Source organism: Carassius auratus, chromosome 30 (genome assembly GCF_003368295.1).
Source record: "Carassius auratus strain Wakin chromosome 30, ASM336829v1, whole genome shotgun sequence".
Taxonomy (NCBI): Eukaryota; Metazoa; Chordata; class Actinopteri; order Cypriniformes; family Cyprinidae; genus Carassius; species Carassius auratus.
The window spans coordinates 27480394-27503602 of record NC_039272.1 but is presented as its reverse complement, the minus strand read 5'-3'; the positions used below and the strand labels follow the sequence as shown (position 1 = coordinate 27503602).

The 23209-nt window shown below is 36.1% G+C and overlaps 1 protein-coding gene across 13 annotated transcripts in view; it reads right to left on the bottom strand.

The window, feature by feature from the left end:
• The window catches only part of LOC113049847 (microtubule-associated serine/threonine-protein kinase 4), a 146975-nt gene that overhangs the window by 12475 nt on the left and 111291 nt on the right, over window positions 1-23209 (bottom strand). For 5 of the 13 annotated variants that reach the window (XM_026212518.1, XM_026212519.1, XM_026212529.1 and 2 more), the window contains 16 exons: window positions 16293-16381; window positions 14265-14334; window positions 13650-13670; window positions 12855-12933; window positions 9428-9582; window positions 9013-9088; window positions 8708-8917; window positions 8425-8526; window positions 8139-8271; window positions 4911-4978; window positions 4562-4653; window positions 4081-4289; window positions 3395-3533; window positions 2958-3090; window positions 2493-2658; window positions 994-1095 (listed from right to left, as the gene is read on the bottom strand). In XM_026212518.1, coding sequence (XP_026068303.1) covers window positions 994-1095; window positions 2493-2658; window positions 2958-3090; window positions 3395-3533; window positions 4081-4289; window positions 4562-4653; window positions 4911-4978; window positions 8139-8271; window positions 8425-8526; window positions 8708-8917; window positions 9013-9088; window positions 9428-9582; window positions 12855-12933; window positions 13650-13670; window positions 14265-14334; window positions 16293-16381 — 1844 coding nt within the window. Of the gene's footprint in view, window positions 1-993; window positions 1096-2492; window positions 2659-2957; window positions 3091-3394; window positions 3534-4080; window positions 4290-4561; window positions 4654-4910; window positions 4979-8138; window positions 8272-8424; window positions 8527-8707; window positions 8918-9012; window positions 9089-9427; window positions 9583-12854; window positions 12934-13649; window positions 13671-14264; window positions 14335-16292; window positions 16382-20292; window positions 21955-23209 lie in introns of those variants that run through there. The other 8 variants (XM_026212521.1, XM_026212522.1, XM_026212528.1 and 5 more) reach the window with 5 other exon arrangements.

Sequence of the window (23209 nt, the reverse complement as noted above, 5' to 3'; positions counted from 1 at the left end):
ATTTCCAGGATTTTTTATTTTTATTTTTCTGATTATATTTGTGGAATTTCTTATTGTTTTGAAGTGAAAATATACCACAGAGAACATTCTTCTAGCACTGTTATGACTTTTCTGACTTCGAGAACCACTGTAGGTCTCCAGACTAGACATTTGAGGACACCAGCAACATTAAGTTCTACAGAAGGTGGCTCCAGCACCTAACAGTAAAGCACCTTAATCTTGGAGATGTATATTTAATGTCTGCATATACATATTTAAAGATGTATTTTTAAGAATGCTTGTTCATCTACAGCATGTCTCTAAAATGTTTCCTGTCAGATGTCAAATAGAAATTTATTAGAATGCATGTGAAACTGCTTCTGAGACCTTTTTACACAGCAGATGATTCCCAGATCGTTAGCAGACGTCTTACAGAGGTAATAAATATATTATATCTGATAAAATGTACTTTTATTACTGTCATTCATAATGTCTAAATATCATCAATATCAAGATTTCACAGAGATGTTGATTCTGTCATGAATTGGACTGCTATCTTCGCTGTATCTCCCAGCGCTGTGTATAATGGTGTTGCGGTTCCGGTGTCCTGACATTTTATTCCATCCGTCAGATTTTCCTACCAGCCCTACCTAACCAGCTGCTTACCCAGTTTGTTACAACGCAGGTGCGAAAGAACACCTCACATGATATCGCTCAGGTCCTTCTCTTAACATATAAATAAATCCATGCAAATTGTAGAAGAAAGGCCTGCACTTAACACTGTACAATGTATCTAAAAAAAAATTGGGCTCAAAAATGTAATACCTCGTCAGATGACGTTTATTACTTTTTAATATTTTTAATGCCCTAAATTTTGGCTAATTTAATTTACTACCTTTTACAACCCTGCGGACACCCCGTCTGGACAACTAGACATTCACTCAAATGCCAAAAGCAATTTTTACTTGCTTTTGGAGCTTGTCAAGTATTACCGCAAACATTTGGGACCCTTACCGGTGCCGAGGCGCTCCAGAGGGTTCTGTCTGAGCAGTAGGGTGATCAGCTCCTGAGCATCAGCTGGTGGCGCATCCTCTCCCTCCGGCCAGTTTATTTCATCTACAAGCAGAAGAAAACAGTTTCATCCTCATTAACCAAATGGAACAAAATCAATGTCTTTTCCAGAAATCATTACTTTTCATTCAGAATGAAAGCTCCTCTCTGTTTTGTTGGGTCTTTATTGTAACACAGAACTGTTCACAACCGTGCACATCACCAAACTAATGAATACAGAGAATATTTTTACATATGAATCAAATGTGATAATTAAAATGCATCAAAATGCCTGCTACAACATAAACAGGCATGCATAAAACATCTTAATATTCCACTCTCACATGCATCAATTCCGTGCATGGACTTCCAATATCCAGAGGTTATTTGGCATTTCTCACTAATCAAAGAACAGGGCACTTGACACAATCAAACCACAAATGATTTCAGAGCAACAACAAAACTGAGCTTACATCAGAAAGAAATGGGGACTTTAGCATAAAGGCCAGGGGAGTGAAATAAATGAAGAGCTGTGCTTTGTTTGTTTCCCGACTGTCTCTACAGCAACATGAGCCTCATATCTGAATCGCATTAAGAAGCATGAATATGCATCCAAGCCTAGGGCAACAGCAGCTTGCTGGGCTCATTAATTAAGACTCACACCTATGCTAACCCCATAACAGAAAACGAACACTAAAGGTACAAATGTTAGAAGAAACATTTAGGACCTGCAGAAACGCATGGAAGCTGTTGCAGGGTGTTCTGGCTTAATGGATAATAAAAGAATCCACTAAAATATTTCGGAAATGTATATTTTTAGGTCCAATTTAAGGACAGAGCAAGCATATTCAATTGAACTACATTTTTCTATAATTAAAAATGTATCAATGCATTCTTCAAATGATATTTAATACAAATCAGATAATCTCCCAAATTAATATATTACAAACAACACAATACTTTGGACTATAATGTTAAGGGCTTGTTTTTGTATAAGTACTGAATTGGAGGTAAACACATTTTGACTTTGTATTGTGGGAAGCTGCCTCCTTGTCATTTCTGACTTATAACAAAAAATGAACAATGCCTGAAAGCTGCTGTGTGACAAGCAAACAAGATAAACCCCCCAGAACTTGTTTTTATAAGCTGTCGACCCCCTAAATAATTATTTTATTAGAAAAGTAATACTTTGCTTCTCATACAAAAACTGAATAACGTGTGATTTCATTTTTATAAGACAGCAATGATTCAATCTAGAGAGATCATGGTTTGCATAACAACAGTTGGTGGATAAGAACAAGAGACCCACATGCTTGCAGGGGTCTTGTGATGATCCTATGAGATACTGATATGCATTAATGAGAACCAGAGTTGAGATTACACAACAGAGTCTGAATCTGCTAAAGCTCTTGCTGAATGAAGCAAGCCTGTATTGCATAACAGGAATTCAGAATGTGACTGACCGCTGATGACCTGCCCGAACAGTTCTTCTGGAGTGTCTCCAAAGAATGGTACACAGCCCACCAGGAACTCATAGAGGATGATGCCCATTGCCCACCAGTCCACTGGCTTGCCATAGCCTTGCCTTAGGATTACTTCTGGAGCAATGTACTCCGGTGTCCCACACACCTGTAAAATAAAAATGTATGCATATTACAACCCTTAAAATCAACAAAGCTATTCATTAGTAGTTTTAGATGCTGGTGTCTAGTCTTATCAGGCCTGCCCAGCAAACTGATTAAAAGCATGGCTATGCTAGTCCTGGATCAACATCAAACCAGCACTAACCAGGATAAACTAGAAATTTGTGCTTCTCTAAAAACCAGATTTTCAAAGCAGATAGCAAACATAGAGGTTATGACAATGACTTTACAAATTCAAATGAAATATCAAGTTGCCAGGACTTTTACAGAGAATTGGATCTTTACCTGTTTATCAGAGAACTCTCTAGCATCCTTCTCAATGTGACCCTCATAGAGGTTAGTGGTCATGTTCATCAGCCCCACTTTTGATAGTCCAAAGTCTGTCAGCTTGATGTGTCCCATTGAAGTGACCAACAAACTATCACAGAGCAAAAAAAATTAAAAAAATATATTAATCCAAAATTATATTGGAATTATCAGAAGAAAACAGCTGGCTTTTTTCTCTTTTTTTTTTACCAGTTCTGGCAAATGCTCTAGCTAGCATAGCAAAGATCTTTTTCCAAACTGAAACCTGATCCACCAGGTGGTAAGCAGGCTTGGAACAACTAACAATACAAATCCCTAGCTAGAAAGCATGTCAGATCAAATTCCTTCAGCTTGGATTTTCACAGATTGTTCACATGTTCATTGCACTTTAATTATATGTACTATGTGGTAGTTACTTGTCTGGTTTGAGATCTCGATGGACAATTCCATAGTTGTGGAGATATTCCAGGGCTAACACAGTCTCTGCAAAGTACATTCTAGCCATGTCCACAGGGAGAGGACCCATGTTCTTCAGCAATGTAGCACAGTCCCCTCCTGTCAGGATAGGAAACATAAAAAATTGAATGCTCTATAAAAATATGATTATATTGCATTAATAGAGTAACATTTTGCATAAAAGAATGTTTCACAGTAACATTAAATGTTTTGGCTTATTTAAGTCTCAATTATTTGTTGGTTCAAGCACTTCGTTGGTAAATGTTTTATTTTTTTATTTTTTTATTTTTTTTTTCAAAACAGTTTTCCCTGAAATTTGATTCTGAAAAAGCAATGCAAATTATTTTATATTTTATTTATTCACTGACCAGGACATGGTTAACAGTTTATTTAAATATTTGAAAAAATGAGCTGATAAAAGACCTGTGACTGGACTAAGATGTAATTGGTGGTTAAAAAAATGTTAAATCTAGTATCATTACTATTAGCAAATCATTGATTTTTTTTTTGTCTCTGGTTACTCTACATTCCATGTTAATACCTATAAAAAGATACCATGTCATTACTTTTATTAGCAGTAACTGAATAATGAAACACTATTTTAAAAAGTAACATTCCCCAACACTGTAAATATGTTATAGCATACCTTCAACATACTCCATAACCATGCAAAGATGCCTGCGTGTCTCAAAGGAGCAGTACATGCTGACCACAAAAGGGTTTTCAGCAAAAGTCAGGATGTCTCTCTCCACAAAGGCCTGCTGGATCTGGTTTCTCAGCATCAGGTTCTGCTTGTTAATCTTTTTCATGGCAAAACGCTGCTTTGTCTCTTTATGTCTCACTAAATAAACCGCACTGTGGGAAAAAAAAATTATAAAATAAAAATGATTGGTTTAAATGAACAATGCATGATAATTTAATGCACAGTAACCAAAATATAGAGAAAACTAATTTAAAAGACTAAGCTAGGAATGGATTACTATGATTTTGCTTATGTAATGCAAACCATTAGCACTACACGACAGAATGTGAAACAATATGCAGCATACAATGCTAAACGTTTAACTTAATAAAAAAACTTGCTTAAATATTGTCACATGACCTCATTGCATATTTTAGTTACTTACCCATAAGCCCCATTACTGATCAATTTGATCATCTCAAAGTCAAGCTCACACGGTTTACGCCGGGGCCGCAGTGCTGCACTCAAACTGTGGGACTGGATATATAATTTTAATAATATTTTTATTTGGAGGACAGCTTTTCTAGCAAACATACGACACATATCTCAACTTTAAAATTAATTTTATTCAAAACTTTACATTTTCCTATTTAACTTCTCTGTGGCATGCTTTAATAATCACAGTTGATTATCTGTTTTATATTCCATACATTTATGAATAACAATTGTGCTCTACAGTATTGTTGTATTTTGCTGTCTTGGTTAAATTGTTAACTGTAGTTAAAACTACTTACACTGACAGACTCATCCGTCTCAGGAGTTTCTGCAATCCCGCTGTCGTAGCTAGTTAACTGGGCAATTTCTGCAAGACAATGACAATTAATTAGATTCTGGACTATCTTAGAAACAAAACTAAAATAAGAAGCTTAAAAAACAACGACACACAAATTTTTATTCTTGCTAAACAAAATCAATCTACTGTGTATTTCCAAATGGTTGGACATAATATTTTGACAACAATTGGTCTTTAATTTATATTTACATATTTGTGAGGCTGTCTTCTGTGCAGAATGTTTTTTTTTTTATTATTATTTTTTTTTTTTTTTTGTCATTTAAAAGACCCAGAATGTTTATTATTAAAATAGTCAAAACTATTCTTCCATTGTGTTTTTGTTTTTGACAAAGAAAAACAAACCAATGTAACAAGTCATTTTTCCAAAAGAGTAACTTGGTAAAGCTGACTTCTGTGGTTTCTAAATGAGTTAAATGGTGTGGAAATCAAAGGTAACTTGGAAAAACTGCCACTCTGAACAAATCCCGGTGAGGCAGTTCTCAGGGGGCTCCAAAAGTAACTGATGAACAGCAGGAGGTAATGAACCGCAGGGTCATTCGGCTGCCTCGAAAGACAACTAAGCCCATCAGAAAGCCCTCACAACAGCTGCCGATCTACATTTCCAATCATCACACCAAATTATTTGGATGTTCTCCGAGGATTAAAAAGCCTTGGAGGGCTTTGTAACTAAAACTGCTTTGGCAGAGATGGCAAGACAGAGGCATCAAGGTCTACAAGCCTATTCTGTTCTCATTACCGATAATGATAGTCTTGAGTACAAATTCAGAGCTTCATTACAGTATGTTGTGTCTATATGGGGCTTTCAGCTAACATTACAAGAAATAAAACTCAAAAGAAAAGATAGAAACCATTTCTGCACATAGGCTCCTGACCTTGAACATATAAAATGCATGGATACATTGTTAAAGATCGTGAGCAGTAAATGTAAAGCTTTTAAATCCTTCTGATGTGGCCAACCCAATTGTATCCATATTTTTACGTGAAATTCTTCAGAAAAAAAAAACAAAACAAAAAACAAACATTGAAATTGAAGAGATCACACATGGGTGTGCAACAGACCAGTAGAATTTACATTTAAATGTACATTTAGTCATTTTGCAGACACTTTTATACATAGCGACTTACAATTGGGGAATACATAAAGAGATTCTTCTTAAAGAGGCAAACAGGCACAGGAAGTGCTTGTAATGCCAAGTTTAAGGCATTTGCCCAAATAAGTACAAGCTAGAAAGGGAGGGAATAAATAAAGAGAATTTTTTTTTCTTATTTATAATTTACAGAAGGATGAAGTCAGTTGTGAAAATTGTTGCTTGAAAAATGTCAGGGATTCAGCATCCAAGATAGGGGTGGGAAGATCATTCCACCAGCCAGGAATGGTGAAAGAAAATGTTCTGGAAAGTGATTTTGAGCCTTTCTGTGATGGTACCACGAGGCGTCGCTCACTAGTGGATCTCAAACTTCTGGAGGGGATGTAGATTTGTAATAGTGAGTGGAAGTAAAAAGGGACTGATCCTTTGACTCTTCAATCTGCAAGCATCAGTGTCTTGAACCTGATGTGTGCCGCAACCTGTAGACAGTGCAAGGAGATAAAAAGAGGTCTAACATGGGAACTTTTGGACTCATTGAAGACCAGTCGTGCCACTGCCTTCTGCATCATTTGTATATATTTGATTTTGCTTGATGGAAGTCCAGCCAAAAGAGCATTGCAGTAGTCCAGCCTAGAAATCACAAGGGCCTGGACAAGAAGTTGTGCAGCATGCTCCAATAGAAAGGGCCTGATCTTTCTGATGTTTGTTATGCAATGCAAAGATCGAGTAGTCTTTGCAATGTGGTCTTTGAAGGTCAGCTGCTCATCAAGGTAACACCAGGATTACTGACTGAAGTTGATGGGGTAATTGCAGTAGAAAGTAGCTGGATGGTGAAATCATGCTGTGGTGTGGCAGGGAAGACAAGAAGCTCAGTTGTTGCCAGGTTGAGCTGTAGGTGATGTTCTTTAATTCATGCAGAGATGTCTGCCAGGCAGCCTGAGATCTGTGCAGCTACCATTTGATTATCTGGTTGAAATGAGTAGCTCCTTTAAATAATTGTGCTACAGTGTATAATTTTGTAATATAACACTAAAATTGCTGAAAATGTGTACAGAATTTTAATAATATTTATCAATATTTTCACAGACAATTTTTTTTGTATTTGAATATTTTAAAATTTAATTTATTCCTGTGATTTCAAAGCTGAATTTTATTTATCATTACTCCAGTCACCCAATACTTCAGAAATAATTCTAATTTTCAGATTTCTGCTCAAAACATGTATTATTTTTTTATTATTATTGATTTATTTGATGAACAGAAGAACAGCATTTTGTAAAATATTTTGTAACACTATAAATGTATTTATCATTCCTTTTGTTCAATTTAAAGCATCCTTTCTAAATACAAGGAAACAGATATTTTAAATAGTAAAAATATTTCACATTACCACTACTTTTGCTATGTTTTGGATAAAACAAATGCAGGCTTGGTGAGTAGAAGTGAATTCTTAAAAAAATAAAATAAAAAAATACATATTTACATATATTACATATAGATTATAAATTGATTCTCTGTCACTTGAGCTTACAAATTAAAAAGGTGGGAATAAGTATGTAAAATTATTAATTTGCGAAACGACTGTAAATCTGTTAGTTACAGAAGCATCCAGGCAAGCGGATTTACAGCAGTAAAATAAAAATAAAAATAAAACAGAAACATTGTAATGGTATATGGTCCTGCTTTCATAAGCAAAGCTTCTGTTAAAAAACAAAAACAAAATCTTCTCACATTTTTGGCATAAGGTTATTTGGCAGTATACTCTGGACTCAGCACACCCAGTTAAAAAGCCACTGATATTGTACAATTTGTACAATAGAGAATGGTTCAAAGCAGCTTTACATTATTAAGCATGAAAATAAAATTCAGAATGGATGGAAGCACTCATCCTGAGAGCCTGTTAATAAAACTTTATTTCTTGATAGACTGACAAAAACCTGTGTGCCCAGACTCCCAGAAGTTGCATGATTTTCAGCCAAGCAAACTGAAACTGAATTTTTACTCGCTCTTGGCACTGGTGCAAAATTGGTGAACACTCTGAGGCTAAGACTACTGAAAACCAAGTACTGAGGTCCTCCTACCCTCAAGTGGGTCCCTTGTCAAACCAAGTTGGCTGATAATGTAGCGTGGGATGTCAGTCTTGATGCCTTGGCCCTCTTTGGCATGACCCTCTGCAGCCTCCAGGAGATGATAGAACTCTTCAGGGTCAAACTCCTATGAGATAAAACGTATTTATCTTTAACACAGACCTTCAACCAAACTGTACTAATAGATTCTCACTTCTTGCATAACTTTTTGGTCATACTGATTTAAATCAGACTGACTGACCCAGACCGTTGTTAAGAAGAACTCTCATAGACAACCTACCAGACATTCAAGGAGTCGAGCAGGCCTGGCAATGACGATGAGAATCTTCTTCACCAGCTCCTTGATGAAGGTCACCTCTGCACTCTCCGATCGCTCAGTAGACTGAATTACAATGACAGAACACATCAAAAAAGGCCAACTCTATGCATGCATCAATGAAAGCAATGATAAGAAACATCTTAAAAAATGGAAGCATACACAAGGGGAAAAGTATTTTAAATACAGAAAGTTAGCTTTAGCTCAGAAGAATGAAGAAAGCGAAATCTCTGGATGCATCATTTACCTCCTGAAAGAGCCTTTCCAGTTTATCCGTGAGCTCACAGAAGTATCTTGAGGTAATGAGGCCGAGACGGGACTTTTCCAGGCAGTCCCTGGCCAGTTCAATGATCTGATGGTGTGCGAAACTGAGTACACCGTCAGCCAGGGGCAAGACATTCTCAGGGGAATTGCTTTGAATGATCTCCTTGATGCGCTCCTCCATCTGAGCTGTGGCCTGAAGGGTGGAGAAAACAAACTGACAATGAATTCTCCTTTAAAGATACAATCACTCAACACTGAAGAAGACCAGTGAAAGTAGGTTACACTTACCTTGGGAAATCTTTCTTTGTACACATGATTCATCATGATAATCTCATGGTCACAGCATGACGGGGATCTTCCAGGACTGTCAATGCAATTTAAGAATAAATAAATAAATAAATGAGTATATGTGTATGTGTATGTATGTATATAAATATGTCATATATAGTCATGTGATAATTCTTTATAAAACTGTAATATTGATATTGTGAGAATAAAATGCAATGTGTCCCAGTCTGCATACGTAACAACAAGTAAATAATTTATGACATATTACAACATTAACATACATCATCATACCTTTGGCATACTACTTTGTGATTTGGTATGCAGTACTTCTTGCATATTAAGACAAATGGTATGTGAATTGTGATGCACGGGGATACAGATAAGTCCAAAAAGACAACATCTAAGCTTCCTGTACCTGAGACTGCGGGAGCGTGGTCGCATAGGTGTAGGTCTCCTGTGGTCTTCTCCAGCAATGCTCTCGGTGTAGAAATGCTTGGAAAGGAAGTGGAGCTCGTCTGGTGTGGGCTGGAAAGGCAGCTGATGGAGCTTCTCCTGTGATGAACAGGACGACTGGAAATGAAACGAAAATACATTGAAAAAGAAAAGAAAAAAGAGAAAATAAAATGAAATGAAAACAAAATCAAGAAAAAAAAGATGCCCCCTGATGTGTTACATAACACATCATTAGGTGATAATGCAGATGATGATTAAACACAGCAATGGGTTTTCACTGTTTTCCTGTTTCGTCACAATTCAAAACAAGTCTACAAATGATGTGGACAAGAGACCTCCATCAATACGTAAGTACATAAGTGAAGCATCTAAAAGAATAGCAAAATCCTATTGCGCAATTATTGCACAAAATGCAATGCTAGCTTTACCAAGTTTGCTGAAACCAAAACACAAATGTGATCATTTATTCCACCTCATTTCACTGCACAGATAGAATTTTTATTTTTTGTGGTGAACTACTCCTTTCATGTGAGAGGTAATCGGAAAATAAAAATTAACTCTAACCTATTATTCTTTTTGAAACTGACAATATATTGTAGTGTATTCTGAAAAAAGGGTTCAGTTTGCACTTTATGTACTTTATTAAAATCAAACATTTTGTTCACCTTTTTATATTGTGCCTTAACCAACAATGACAGGATATTTACATGGAAATCAGATTTTTTTTTTTTTAGTTTTCTATTTAATACTTAAAAATGTAATTTATTCCTGTTTCTAACGAATAAAAAAATGTTACTGACAAAAAAAAAAAAAAAAAAAATGTTACTGACAAATGATACTAAGGGGAAATTTCTGTAAACTGAACATTGGTTGGCTGGTTTGCCAGCATCACATTGCTTGCCATTTCCTGTAAAGATGGGCAGCTGCAGCAACTGTTTCACTAAACAACAACAACCAGAGAGTGAGCGATTGAGTGGGTGGGCAGTTTGGCACAGATTCAGGGAAACATTTACCAGCAAACAAATCGGGTGCTGCTCAGTGGCACATGAATCAGACTGGGAGACAGTCATGGCAGCATCTGTTGCCCGAGGCAGACAGTCTCAGCCAAGTATCAATTCAGTTGTGCATGTAAGCACGTAAGGACACAGACATGAACCAAAAGCTTCAAAACAGAAACAGCAATGGATCTTGCAATGTCAACAGCATACAAAGAAGTAATGTTGGTGGTGTTCATTGTATACAAAAAGACGCATAATATTTTAGTTGACAGTTGGACATTCCTTTGTTACAAAACCTAGTGAACTGCCTTAACATTTTAAAACATCACAGATGTGCTGCTGATAGAAAGACAACATTATGGTCACCTTTATTTCTCTAATGTAGCATCACATCTGAGGAAAAAGCAATCCCAGAATGCACTGCTAAGATATCAGATGAGTCAATAGAAATGTTGATTATAAGTACATTTCACTTAGTGCTGCAGATGGCTCCGGGGGATGAATAAAGCCCCCCGGTAAGCGAATCCATGTTTTTGTTAGAAAACTATCCATATTTCAAAAGTGATAAACTCTCTCACTTCCGTTATCTGTCATAGGTGGATCCATTCCAGTGGATGATGCAGCACGTAATATGTGCAGTGTTCGCACCTCTGAGATATGCTAGTTTCGCGATTTATAGGACCAAAAAAGGCAAAGTTTCCTTACTTTAGCAAAGGGAAACCAGTCCCCTCTTGGTTTATATCGAAATCCTCCGACATTTTTCTTTACAAATCCACGGTTTGCACTTCTAATTCGTAACTGGTGTTTTGTTTTGTTCTGTTCTGTTCTCTCTCTGCATTCGTCACTAATCACACAATGCCACGCATCTTACATCATCTGCCGGAAATGCTTCATTTTATGACAGTCAGTGGAAGTAAGAGTAAATTGTTTATTATGTTTGGATTATGGACATTTTTCTTACAAATACACATGGATGCGCTACAGGATGCATTTATTCATCCCCCAGAGCCGTCTGTGGCACGTTTTATTATGAATGCGCAAGCGTTATCTGACAACATGTGGAATGTTCAACTGCAACACACGCAGACTACAATGATAGACCTTGGAATAGCCAGGATCATTTTTAATATAATTTAGACTGGATTTGTCATATAAATGTTTCTATACAAGAAGAAAGTCATATAAAACCAAGGATGCTTCAAGGGTGAGTAAAACATAAGCACATTTTCATTTTTGGGTGAACTAATACTTTAACTATGACTTTTCCCTCAATAAATTCCTAATTTACTGCATATTAATAGTTAGTAAGATATGGATGTAGAATAAGGTCATGTACAATAAGGCATTAATATGTGGTTAATATGAACTAATAAATGGCTATTTATTTCAGTTATATGAATGCTAATAAGCAACTAATTAAGAGACCCTAAAATAAAGTGTTACCCTTAATGTACTGTTAAAGGAAAATGCAATTTTTTCCATATTCCACTATGTTCTTCCCTCAGCTTAGACGAGTTGATACATACCTCACCCATCTCAGAGTGTGCACTCAATCACTGTAGCGCACGGGGCCACTATGCTAGCGTTTAGCTTAGTACCATTCATTCCTTAGGATCCAAACAGGGATGAATTTAGAAGTCACAAAACACTTTCATGTTTTCTCTATTTAAAGATGGTTACATGAGTAGTTACACGAATAAGTATGGTGACAAAATAAAATGTGGTGATTTTCTAAGCGGATAAAAAAAAGAAAAAATTAATGTATGGTGGAAGAGTTCACTAGATAAATCTCAGTCATGTAAATGTATTGGTTAAAAAGTGAGAGAACCCTACAGAACAGGGAAAGAATCTTAAAAGTTCTGGAAGCCAGATATTTATTGAACTGAATTTAATTTATTTATTTTATTAATTTATTTAAAATGGGGCAGGGAGTGTAGACAATAGGAGGTCTTGGTCACAGCTCTCAGTTGTCAATGAGGGGTTTCACTTCACTTATGAGGTCACTATAATTTAGCTGCCTTTAAAGGCAGTAGACAGCAAGGCAGCTCACTATTGGAACTGAGTCTTTGTCTTCATAGTTCAATGCTAATTTAGGTTCACTCAAAGATGGCATTCATACTGACAGTGATTTATTTGCTTAACGCCACCAAAATGTTTTGCCATTGGTTACCGTAGGCCTTCCTGCTCAAATAAAGTATCCAACCAACATCCTTATATGCTGAAATTCTGCTCAACTCAACAACTCCAGAGTTGAAAGCCGCTTAAATCTCTTCAAATTCCAATGAAAATGAATGTAATTTTGTCATTCAAACTTCAAGTTATTTTGTTGCTTAAATCTCTGATAGTGAATGCACACTTTCTTCTACCATTTGAAAAAGATGTGGTACTTACAGAGACGGTGGAGCTGGGTGTGTTTGTTCCATAACCAGAGGAGGGAAGGGATGCCAATGACCAACGTCGCCCATCAGTTCTACAAACACAGACATCCCTCAGTCCACTTCCTCTCAAATAATTACAGTTACTTTGTAGTATCATCATCAGTAAATAGCATATTCTAGATTGCATTGCATTGGATCCAAGACATGAGGGGTGGGTGGTACACTAGATAAAAGGAAAATGCTGAGTGAGTCATTTATTTTCAAAGTAGAGCAGATGAAAGACAATGGCAGAGTAATCCATGAGCTGGGGCTGCTTTCTTTTCGAGGAGTGCTCTGTGAGCAATCTCCTATGGGTCTCCTGGCTGATTGAATGATCTGATGATGATTCCAGGTAGACAAACGCCAAAAACACTGCAAGGAGTGTTACATGGGCCGAGTAAATACAGAAGATGCCAAAAAATGGTTGTGCAGGCACACATCTACTGTTTAATGTACATGGAAAGGAATGTGATGCACTATCGATGATTTCTAGCACAAATGTACAAGAATAGAGTGAATCTCATGAAAACATGTCCAGGTCAGATTGAATACCTTCTTGTTTGTTTGTTTATCATCATAAAAATAACAATACATTGTAAAAATAAAAAAAAGAAATAAATAAAAAAAAGAAAAGAAAAGAAAGAACTTTAAACATTTTTTTTTTTTTTAATTCTAAATAAAGTAATTATTTTGAATTTGGTTAAATATGACCTGAAAATGTTTAAGATGGGTCTCATGAGATTCACTCGATACGTTTTGTTTGAATTACCTGTCTGCTCTTAGTCCATGACTTGAAGATTATAAATAGTAAAAATAAAATAATAATATTTGAAGTTGAAAAAAGGTATACAAATTTTGAAATAAGACACATTTTTCACCCCATCGAACAGAGTTTGATGTGACAGGTTAAATCTGAACTTCTGAACCATGGTTTTAAATTTGTTCCCATCTAAAACTGTTGAAAGCCTGTCAGCTCCTGAGTTTTTCCAAAAGAAGAAACCAATAGCTTTCATCAGCCACATGCTCCTCACTTCAAAGAACATTGTTTATTTGAACATTGTACTGATGTCCTGATATTCCTGACAGATCTGGAGCACTATTCTAATAATAAAGATATTTATCTTTTAAATTATGGGTGCTATAGGTAGTTTACACACTATGTTCATCTTTACAAATTTGAATATTCTAGTACTTACACCACAATGATACAGTGTTTGCTTGCTCTCCCAAGTCAAAAGTCTCTATGATACTGCTGTCGCTAGATACAACTTGGATGCCACCTTGAAATTTTTTAATCATACTCCAGGCAAAAACCCGATAGCTTAGAAATATAGGAAACTTCTCTCCAAAAGTGTACCATAGGTATAGATGTTCATGTCATTACCTGCGTGTGAAGGAAAAATGAGATGAAGCACTAGGGGAGAAGTTTCTAGGGCTGTCTTGTGGACTGGTGCCTGAAAAAAAAAGGTTTCACACATTTTACTGTGCCAGCAATACTCTACAATATTCTAACAATATTATTAACATAATTTTTTTTTTCTGCCGTTACATATGGCCAATAAATGGCTATGCCACCATCTTTATTCTTGAAGGGACAGGCAACAATTTCAGTAAACAACAGAATTTTGTTTGGCCCCAAAACTATTACACTGCCTCAAATGTTTTGGATTATTATTAATAAGACATATGGCAAGTTTTCAATAATATTTAATGAGGCCCTTTGTCCTTTTTGGCAAACATAGGAGTCGGTTAAACCAGAAAGGTCCATTCGCCATTGTCACCATATGTGCCCTCTTATTAAATAAACCCCCACTATTTCTGGGGATTGCTTTTGGCAATATGGCCACAATTGAGGGTCTGGGAGAACCCAAATCATGGCCATTAGAGCCAGTATCCCACTTCCACAAACAGAAAAACAGCCTTCTGCCCTGCAATAATTACAGATAATTAACCTGATTGAACAGGGGAAACAGTTAATAGTTAATTAACAGATAGTCTATGGTCCCACCGGTGTTGATAAAGAGAGGCCCCTGAGCTTTGCTGCTGGTGGCTGCTCATTAGTGGTGACTCATTTACTGATAATCACACACAACTGATATACAGAGTAAGAATGAATTGAAATTAATGCAAACAAGAAACTAATAACAGTGTGGAATTTGCATTTTATTAGCTGATATGAGGTTTTCAATAGAATATGCCAATATCTGCAAAGTGGCAGATTACTGATACAGTGGGATGAATACAATATAGAATACAATATATCATCAGCCTGTGTGTGAGGTTCTGTTAATACATTTCGGCAACTGTGATATGTCAACTTTATCTCCTGTATCGGTTTTAAGTTATTTTTGCCCAAGCACCCACATTGAACAATCTGCCAGTGACATGTGTGTTCGTTTTGTGTTTGATGAATACAATATATACAAATAATTCATACACATACAGAATTTTCAATACAATAAAATTGTATATGTATTAAATTGATCTAAAGTGACAGTAAAGATTTCTACATTGTTACAAAACACTGTTTGCACTTTTCTATTCAAAGAATTCTAAAAAAAAAGTAGGATCCACTTTTTTTTTTGTCTTTTACTACTATGTACTTACATTTAAAGTAACTATTTGATACAATGCACTCATTGCAGGCATATGTAGGTTTTTATGTTTGTACTCACAATTATAAATATTTTCCTGTTATTACATCTGCGATTAATTTCAATAGCTATAGAACATACTGTTAATTATACTGTAGTCCCTTACCCATCAAACCATACCAACAAACCTTTGCCATCACAGGAATATATTACATTTTAAAATATATTAAAACAGAAAACAGTTTTTTATAAATGTATTATACTATATCCTCAACATAATTAATATCTCAAGTCTATAGATGCTGTGTGGAATGGTATCTGAGTGCATAAGCGTTTATGAGCCAGCTGACTATGGGTCATTTCATGACTATAAAACTAAAGTGATGTTTAATCACATTAATACACTGTAATTAAATCAACAGTAATGCTGAATGTTCTTTAAAGGTTTCCAGTACAGGGGCAGCATGTGCTCAGTCTGCAGAATGAGAGAGACAAAGACCTAGTGCGCAGCTCATGAATCAGACACAGGATAGCTGCTTGAATACACTGTAGTTATGCAGTTTTTTTTTATCGAGTGTTTTAGGCCTGGCCGCCTTAAAACAAGACTGCTTTCTGTGACAGAGGTAAGTATTAAACCATGCCCTAACAAGGTGTGATGCAACAGTTAAATAGTTTAAAATACAGTTTATATAAGAGCTTTTTAGAGACTTCACTATGTGTAGGCATAAACACTAAAATAAGAATCCAAGTATCACTTGGACCTTTAGTAATAACACACATGTACATATGCAAACAGACAAACACACTGAACCGGTTACCTGTGTGTGACGACAGAGGTGAGTGTGGTCGAGGAAGGGCTGATGACTGTCCACTCCCTATCAGACTTTTTCTGTTGCTTGTTCTGCAGCTAGAGAAACAAACCAAAGCATTGCATTTTGCGAAGAGACCACTGCAATAAAACCTTGCATTGCAGAAAAATGTCAACAGCCTTAAGACAGGTGTCATTTTAACACCTGATCACACTGGCACAAAAAAAAAAAAAAAAAAAAAAAACGTATCAATACTTTGTGCATATTTTGCATCGGTCACGGTTTATATATCACCATAAATATATCACTATAGATTTGAAAGTATCATTATAGATAACAGATTTTATATATGATCTGCATAGAAGTAAATAGCAAATACCATTTACTGTAACACTGCCCTGTCTGTCAAGTGCATGTTTACATAAAAAAAAGAAACAATAGAAAAAAAAACGGCAGAAAAGAACTATTACGGTATGTTTGACATTTCATTTTTGCATTGAAAGTGACAGGTTGAAAGGTGCTTGTTGCTTTTACAAAACATTTACTGTTAATAATAGCCTGGTGTTATATTTTGTCATTTAGAATTTGAATTGCCTTGACTTTTTGAGTTTTTTTTAGCTAAGAAATAGTTAGCATTTTTATTTTACATTATTTCTGAACAAATAGAATATGTTTAAGACAAGTTTGTACTAATATATATACATATATATATATATATATATATATATATATATATATATATATATATATATATTAGGGGTGCTCCGATCACGATCGGCCGATCGTTAATGCGCATCTCGTCAGTAAAGCTGGTTTTCTAATCAGCAGTTACTTCCATCAGGTGCGTGATTTCACATAGAGCAGCTGTTACTACACAGAGCCGTTGTTAACTGAGAAGATGGGCCAATAAACGCTGAAAATTCACGTGATTTGCGCATCTTCTCTATTAACAACGGCTCTGTGTAGTAACAGCTGCTCTATGTGAAATCACGCACCTGATGGAATTAACCGCTGATTAGATAACCGGCTTTACTGAGGAGATACGCATAACGATCGGCCGATCGTGATCGGAGCACCTCTAATATATATATATATATATATATATATATATATATATATATATATATATATATATATATATATATATAGATATATAGATATATAGATAGATAGATAGATAGATAGATAGATAGATAGATAGATAGATAGACAGACACACACAAACTTTTTTTTTTTTTGCAAAGATGATATCCAAGTAATTTTAAATGACCATGCTGACCACTTCATGTGTGGTGCATTTGGAATAAACTTTCTCTAACCAGATGTTTAATAAAGAACGTTACTTGAATCATGAGCAGCTGTCAGTGAATCGATAACATTCATGGAGGTGTAAAAGGAAATAGTTTGCCCAAAAATTATAATTATATAATCATTATATACTCATTTAATTTTTTTTTTTTTTTTTTTTTTTTTTTTTTTGAGGAGCGCTCAAAGAGATATTTAACAGAATGCCCAGGCTGTTCTTTTGCATGTGACCAATGACTTTAACTGTCTCTGTGACCCTACATTTTTCCTTTTCCTCATGAAAACACTAATTAATTGATTAAGGAAAAGGCCCTGAGAAATAAGCATTGGCCAAAGCTTATTATTGGCAGGAAAGTTAAGAATAGTTGGATATTCCTCTCTGAGTTAGTGTGTCACCACATTAGCTGAAAAAGTGCATGATTTTTAGTAAACCAACAAACACTTTACAGCTTTTAGTTAACTATGAACTAGGCAACAATTTAAGTACTCAGGAAAGACCTTCACTTCTAAAATGAAAGGAGAATATGATTCATACAACATATAGAAACATAAACCACTGAATAATGGGACATTTGTCTACATATTCAAGAAAATAGAAGACAATTTAAGTAATTTTCCTGAATGCAGATGGAAAAAAAGGGGGGGGGGGGGATAATCAAATGTCAGAAAATAAGGAAATAAGGAAAATGGCAATGAATCAAATAATAATTTAGAAGCACTCTAAAGGAGCCATATCTTACATATCATACTGTATGTGCACCAATCTTGTTTTAATATTTTCTCTAGAAGCCCACTTGTGATAGTCGATGTTTGTTGCACTAAACACAGATGCAATTTCATTTTACGTGACCACTTTCCACCTTCCATCTAACCTTTGGACTTCAGATATGTAGAGACATGTAACTTGAATATGCAAACATGGCCAGTCATATTGTACTGTAGCGAGCTTATTGTTATGATGTTAAGATGTCATGAGCTTTTTTTTGCAGTAAATGTTGTTTTAAACTGGTAATAAAAGTTTTAAGAATTTGAAAGTTAATAGTATACCTTTACTTTAAAAGAGCAAGGAAAGTCCTCTCATGATATGACACCTTATAATATGAAGCATGATTCAGAATGATATCTGGTTCATGGGTGCTCAGTTAAAGAGGATCAGATTTAGCTATTTATACAATTGCTATGCACAGGCAGATTAGAAATGGACAGTGCTCAGCTCTGCACTTCTTGCTGTATAGCTATAATGAAAATGCAATAGCTCTATGGTACATCTGAAAGAAAACCCACACAGAATTGACTGCAAGCAATGTAATAACTGAATCAAGGATCAGTCTCTGTTTTGCCATTCGAAAGCAGACATTTTGCTTTCATCACTGACTAATCATTCAGTCATTTACAGACACTTTACAAAGGCTAATTGTAAAGCCGTCTCTTTAATGATCTTGTTGTATCGACTTGGCCTTAGTCTGCCCTTTCTTAAACAGACTTAAATCCATCATTGTTCTATGCATATAAATATAGTATTCATTATGTAAATGTTAATTATATAACGTTCAATTTATCAAGCACCAGCAAAACATCCTGTAACTTTTAAACTTTTAAACATTTCTTGGAAGTACGATTTGTTAATTCAATACAACAATTAAACAAAAGAAAGCTCTGATTACTAAATTACTGTACAAGTGGCACTTATCTTACTCATGTCAACAACATGATAGGTTTTATTCATGGCCAACATTTCAGAATACTGCAGATATTAGGTCCACTATTGTCAGATACAAAAAGAAAGCTATAAAAACACGATTGAAAGCAAGAACTTTAGATTTGAGAGCATAAATCAAGGTCAGTACTATAAATTACGAAGATGTCTTTGACAAATGGACATCATGCATTTCGTTCTTATATTACTTTACTACTGAACACAGAAGGAATACACCACTTTGCTAGTGGTGTATCAGCTGAGCGAGTGTCATTATCAAAGTTATTACAGATAAAGACATTACTCATTACTGAAACCTCCACCCAGTACAAACTAATAAACAGCACTGTGAAGAAAGCACAATTATATTTTCTTTGCATGTTCACTACAACTAATTTATTTCAACATAAATGATAGATTTAGTTTGATTTAGTCAGTCTGATGATCCTAATCGGATCATCTGTATCATCAATGGTAAAATAGGTCATTCCCAGGATTAAAAAGAGTGCAAGATGGAAAAAACACAAGCAGAAATGAACATGAATGTTTGCTAGCAGAGATATCTACAGTATGGCTGGTTGGCCTTTTGGTGAAGGTTTGATCTTGTCACATGAGAGGTAAAAATGTTACGGCGCAACTTCAGCATTTCCTGCAAGAGCAGTGTATCCAACTGTATCTGTGAAATAACATTGAGATGCCCAGCTCTTCTGAGGAGGATTTAGAGAACAATCCATTTTCCTCACATTCAACATGCATATTTAGGCAAATGCACAGTAATTACACACGTACGTAAACATCTTTTGTGCCTGCTGCATGGACTGAACAATAACGCCCTGATTACAATCAAGAGGTACTCCAGTTCAACATTCACAACGGAAATCTAACACAATAGAAAACACTGCACCTGCATTACCATAATGTTCTTGTCTAACCTCAACTGACTTAAATTTTGACAAAGGTTTACCCAACCTAAAAACCAAACGAAAGTAATGCAATCAACTCGATTACCTTTTGGAGCGGCGTAATCTTGCTCCACCAATGAAGTGAGGCATAGAAAAGTTGGAGAGTAGAGTCCATAAGCTGGAGTCGGACATTGTCCCAAAGTCATGCCCCCGAAGTGCTCTGAGCTGTTTTGGAAAAGAGAGTGAGGAAAAATGTCTGGCTTCCACAAGAAGTAGACACCCAATGCAAGAGTCCTGGCAATTCCTCCCAGCTCGGCGCTCTGTCACTACAGAGGTTCGTCCATGCACATCTGCTGCTCTCTGCAGCATACACAGGCTGTCAAGGGGGACAGTGTGTCCTTTGAAGTGTCCTAAATCGAAGAGTGTGAAATCTCCTCTGAGCTGTTTTATATTCAGGTTATATCCGCTACTGCTCAAACGCTGGGTGCCTCTGGGACAGAGGGACAGGACCGTTTACAGCAAGATTACTTTTTGTTTTGATATGAAAGTCGCACAGCTCTGCTGCTATCCCGTAGACTCATTGAGACTCAGGCACACTCCATATCATGTAACAGGCACCTACCGTACCACATCCTGAGGCGGGGAGGGGAGAGGACAGGAAAGGGGGGGGGGGGGGCGTGAGTCAGAGCAGCAATGCATCATCAGCAGACGACGCAGCGAATGCAATCATGGCTCTCCCCATTTGGCCCCACTCCAGAACCCATCGGACCCCTCTCCTTTTTTCCCTTCTCTGGACCTTGAAGAAAACCACCCTCTCTCTTCCACTTCAGCACCTTTGATCTCCTCCTGTTCTGTTCTTCAATCTGCTCTTTTGGCAGGCAGGGACATGGAGAGGCCCAACCTCCCTGGCACATGACAGATGAAGTTGGAGGAATGGAATGGGAACACTCGCCCTTGACAATTTACCGTTGAATGCAGAGCTAGCCACTAAGGTGTGAGGCAAAGGATGTCACTATGAGGAGACAAGTTCGGACAAGCCTAAAACAGCATATGACCTAAACCAGGCATGCAAACAACTAATCAAACCTTCAAAGAGTGCTTCAGATATGGACATAATCATAAGGAAACTGGTCACACATGAAGTGAGCAAAGTCTAGCTCAGTTATGTCACAACTTGAGTCTCATGACCTCTTATCTCTTCCTGCAGGGCCAGTAACCTATAGAAACTTAAATCTGGGAACAAGCCAAGCCTCCTCTCTTCTGTGTCAGCCTGTGCTCTATATCTGTATGAACTGTTTTTGGTGCTCCAATTTGGAAAGGATGAACCAAAAACAATAGCAGTGGTCTGATTCAACCAACTGCAAGTTATCTTTCTTAGAATATAAAGCTCAGAGTAGGGATGCACCAAATATTCGGCAACTGAAATTTATTCAGCTGAAAATGTATTCGTCTACATAGGAGTACCGACCAATGACATGACACGATCAATATAGTAAGATGACTGAAACAATGAAATGGCCCCTGACAATTAAATAAACTGCAGAGCATAATGCTTTCTAAAACATGCACAAATTACCTGTATTCTGACTGTGCTGTACGAGTTTGCAGTGCTTTGCTTGTTAGCCAGGGTTTAAATCCAAAGCACGAGGAAAATCTGCGCTGAAACAGTGTTACTCTTCAGTTGCTCAGTAACATTTTTATGAATTTTGTTTATTAAAAAAGTAAGAAAATAATAAAGATAATAATAATTACAACAGCTCTATTAATACATTTATTATAAAATTCACACTGTGTTCAGTAATGTTTTAAAGGGTTCTCTTCTGTTCAGCAAGGCTTCAATGTATAGTAAATATATATATATATATATATATATATATATATATATATATATATATATATATACATAACTGAATCAAGAAAGGGGTCTCAAAAATGGCGAAAAACTATTAGTGTACTAACTTATTCATTTTAATTTAAGTTAAACTGTGCCTTGTTGGTATAAATGTCTGCTAGAAAGTAAAAACAAACAAACAAACAATTCAGTGTTTTTAAATATTTGTTTTGTAATTGATTTTTTCTTTGAAAAGCAAGATAAAACAGTAAAAAAAAAACACATTTTGGCTATTTAACTTGTGCAATGGTGAAAAAAATTGGCAAGACACATGGGTGAAAAATTTGAAAAACCTTGTTTGGTATTTGGCCTTCGGCTTCACCTAAGAATTTAATTTCAGTGAATTCCTAGGTCAGAGTATACCTTCCTAGTCCGCATTCTGCTTTGGCTTCCAGAAAATCTATATGAAATAATTTCATTAGCACAGTCTGCTTATATCTGTGTGCACTGTCTGTACGAAGCCTGATTATTGTGATTACAGATCCAGTAGATCCATTCACACCATAGACTGTAAAAAAAGATGCATCTCCTATTCCTTTCACTATAGAAAATTGATGCCAAATTATCTCAGTAAAGCCACAGCCATGTCTAGTAAATTACGTCATTTGGAGCCAGAGTCTGTATAGTAGTTTCGAGAGGTGGAGCCACGGTATCAAACTCCCACCCAAACCCCTGCAGTCCCAATCAACCATAACTACATGCTCTGTTTTTATAGCATCAAATTACTAGCTAAAATCAAACATCATAAAAATGAACAATCAAACATATATCAGCATTATGACAACTACCTTAAATTATCAAAACCATCTTTCGGAAAGGTGTATTAGAAGTTTAATTAATTTAAAAAAAAAAATGTTTTGACTCATTTCCCATTTGTTTACATGGAGAGGGCGGGGTTTATGACCTATACTGCAGCCAGCCACCAGGGGGTGATCAAAGAGCCCGCAGCTTCACTTTTCAGAACATGTGAGGCACACTCGATCTGCACTCACGGTCAGTGGGGTATATGGAATTATATTCCGGACTTTATTCAAAAGGAATTGCAAATTGGCAATACAAATACGCAATTGCAAATACATATTGTATTTGCAAATGCGTTTTCAATTTGTGGACGCATAAAATGACATAATCC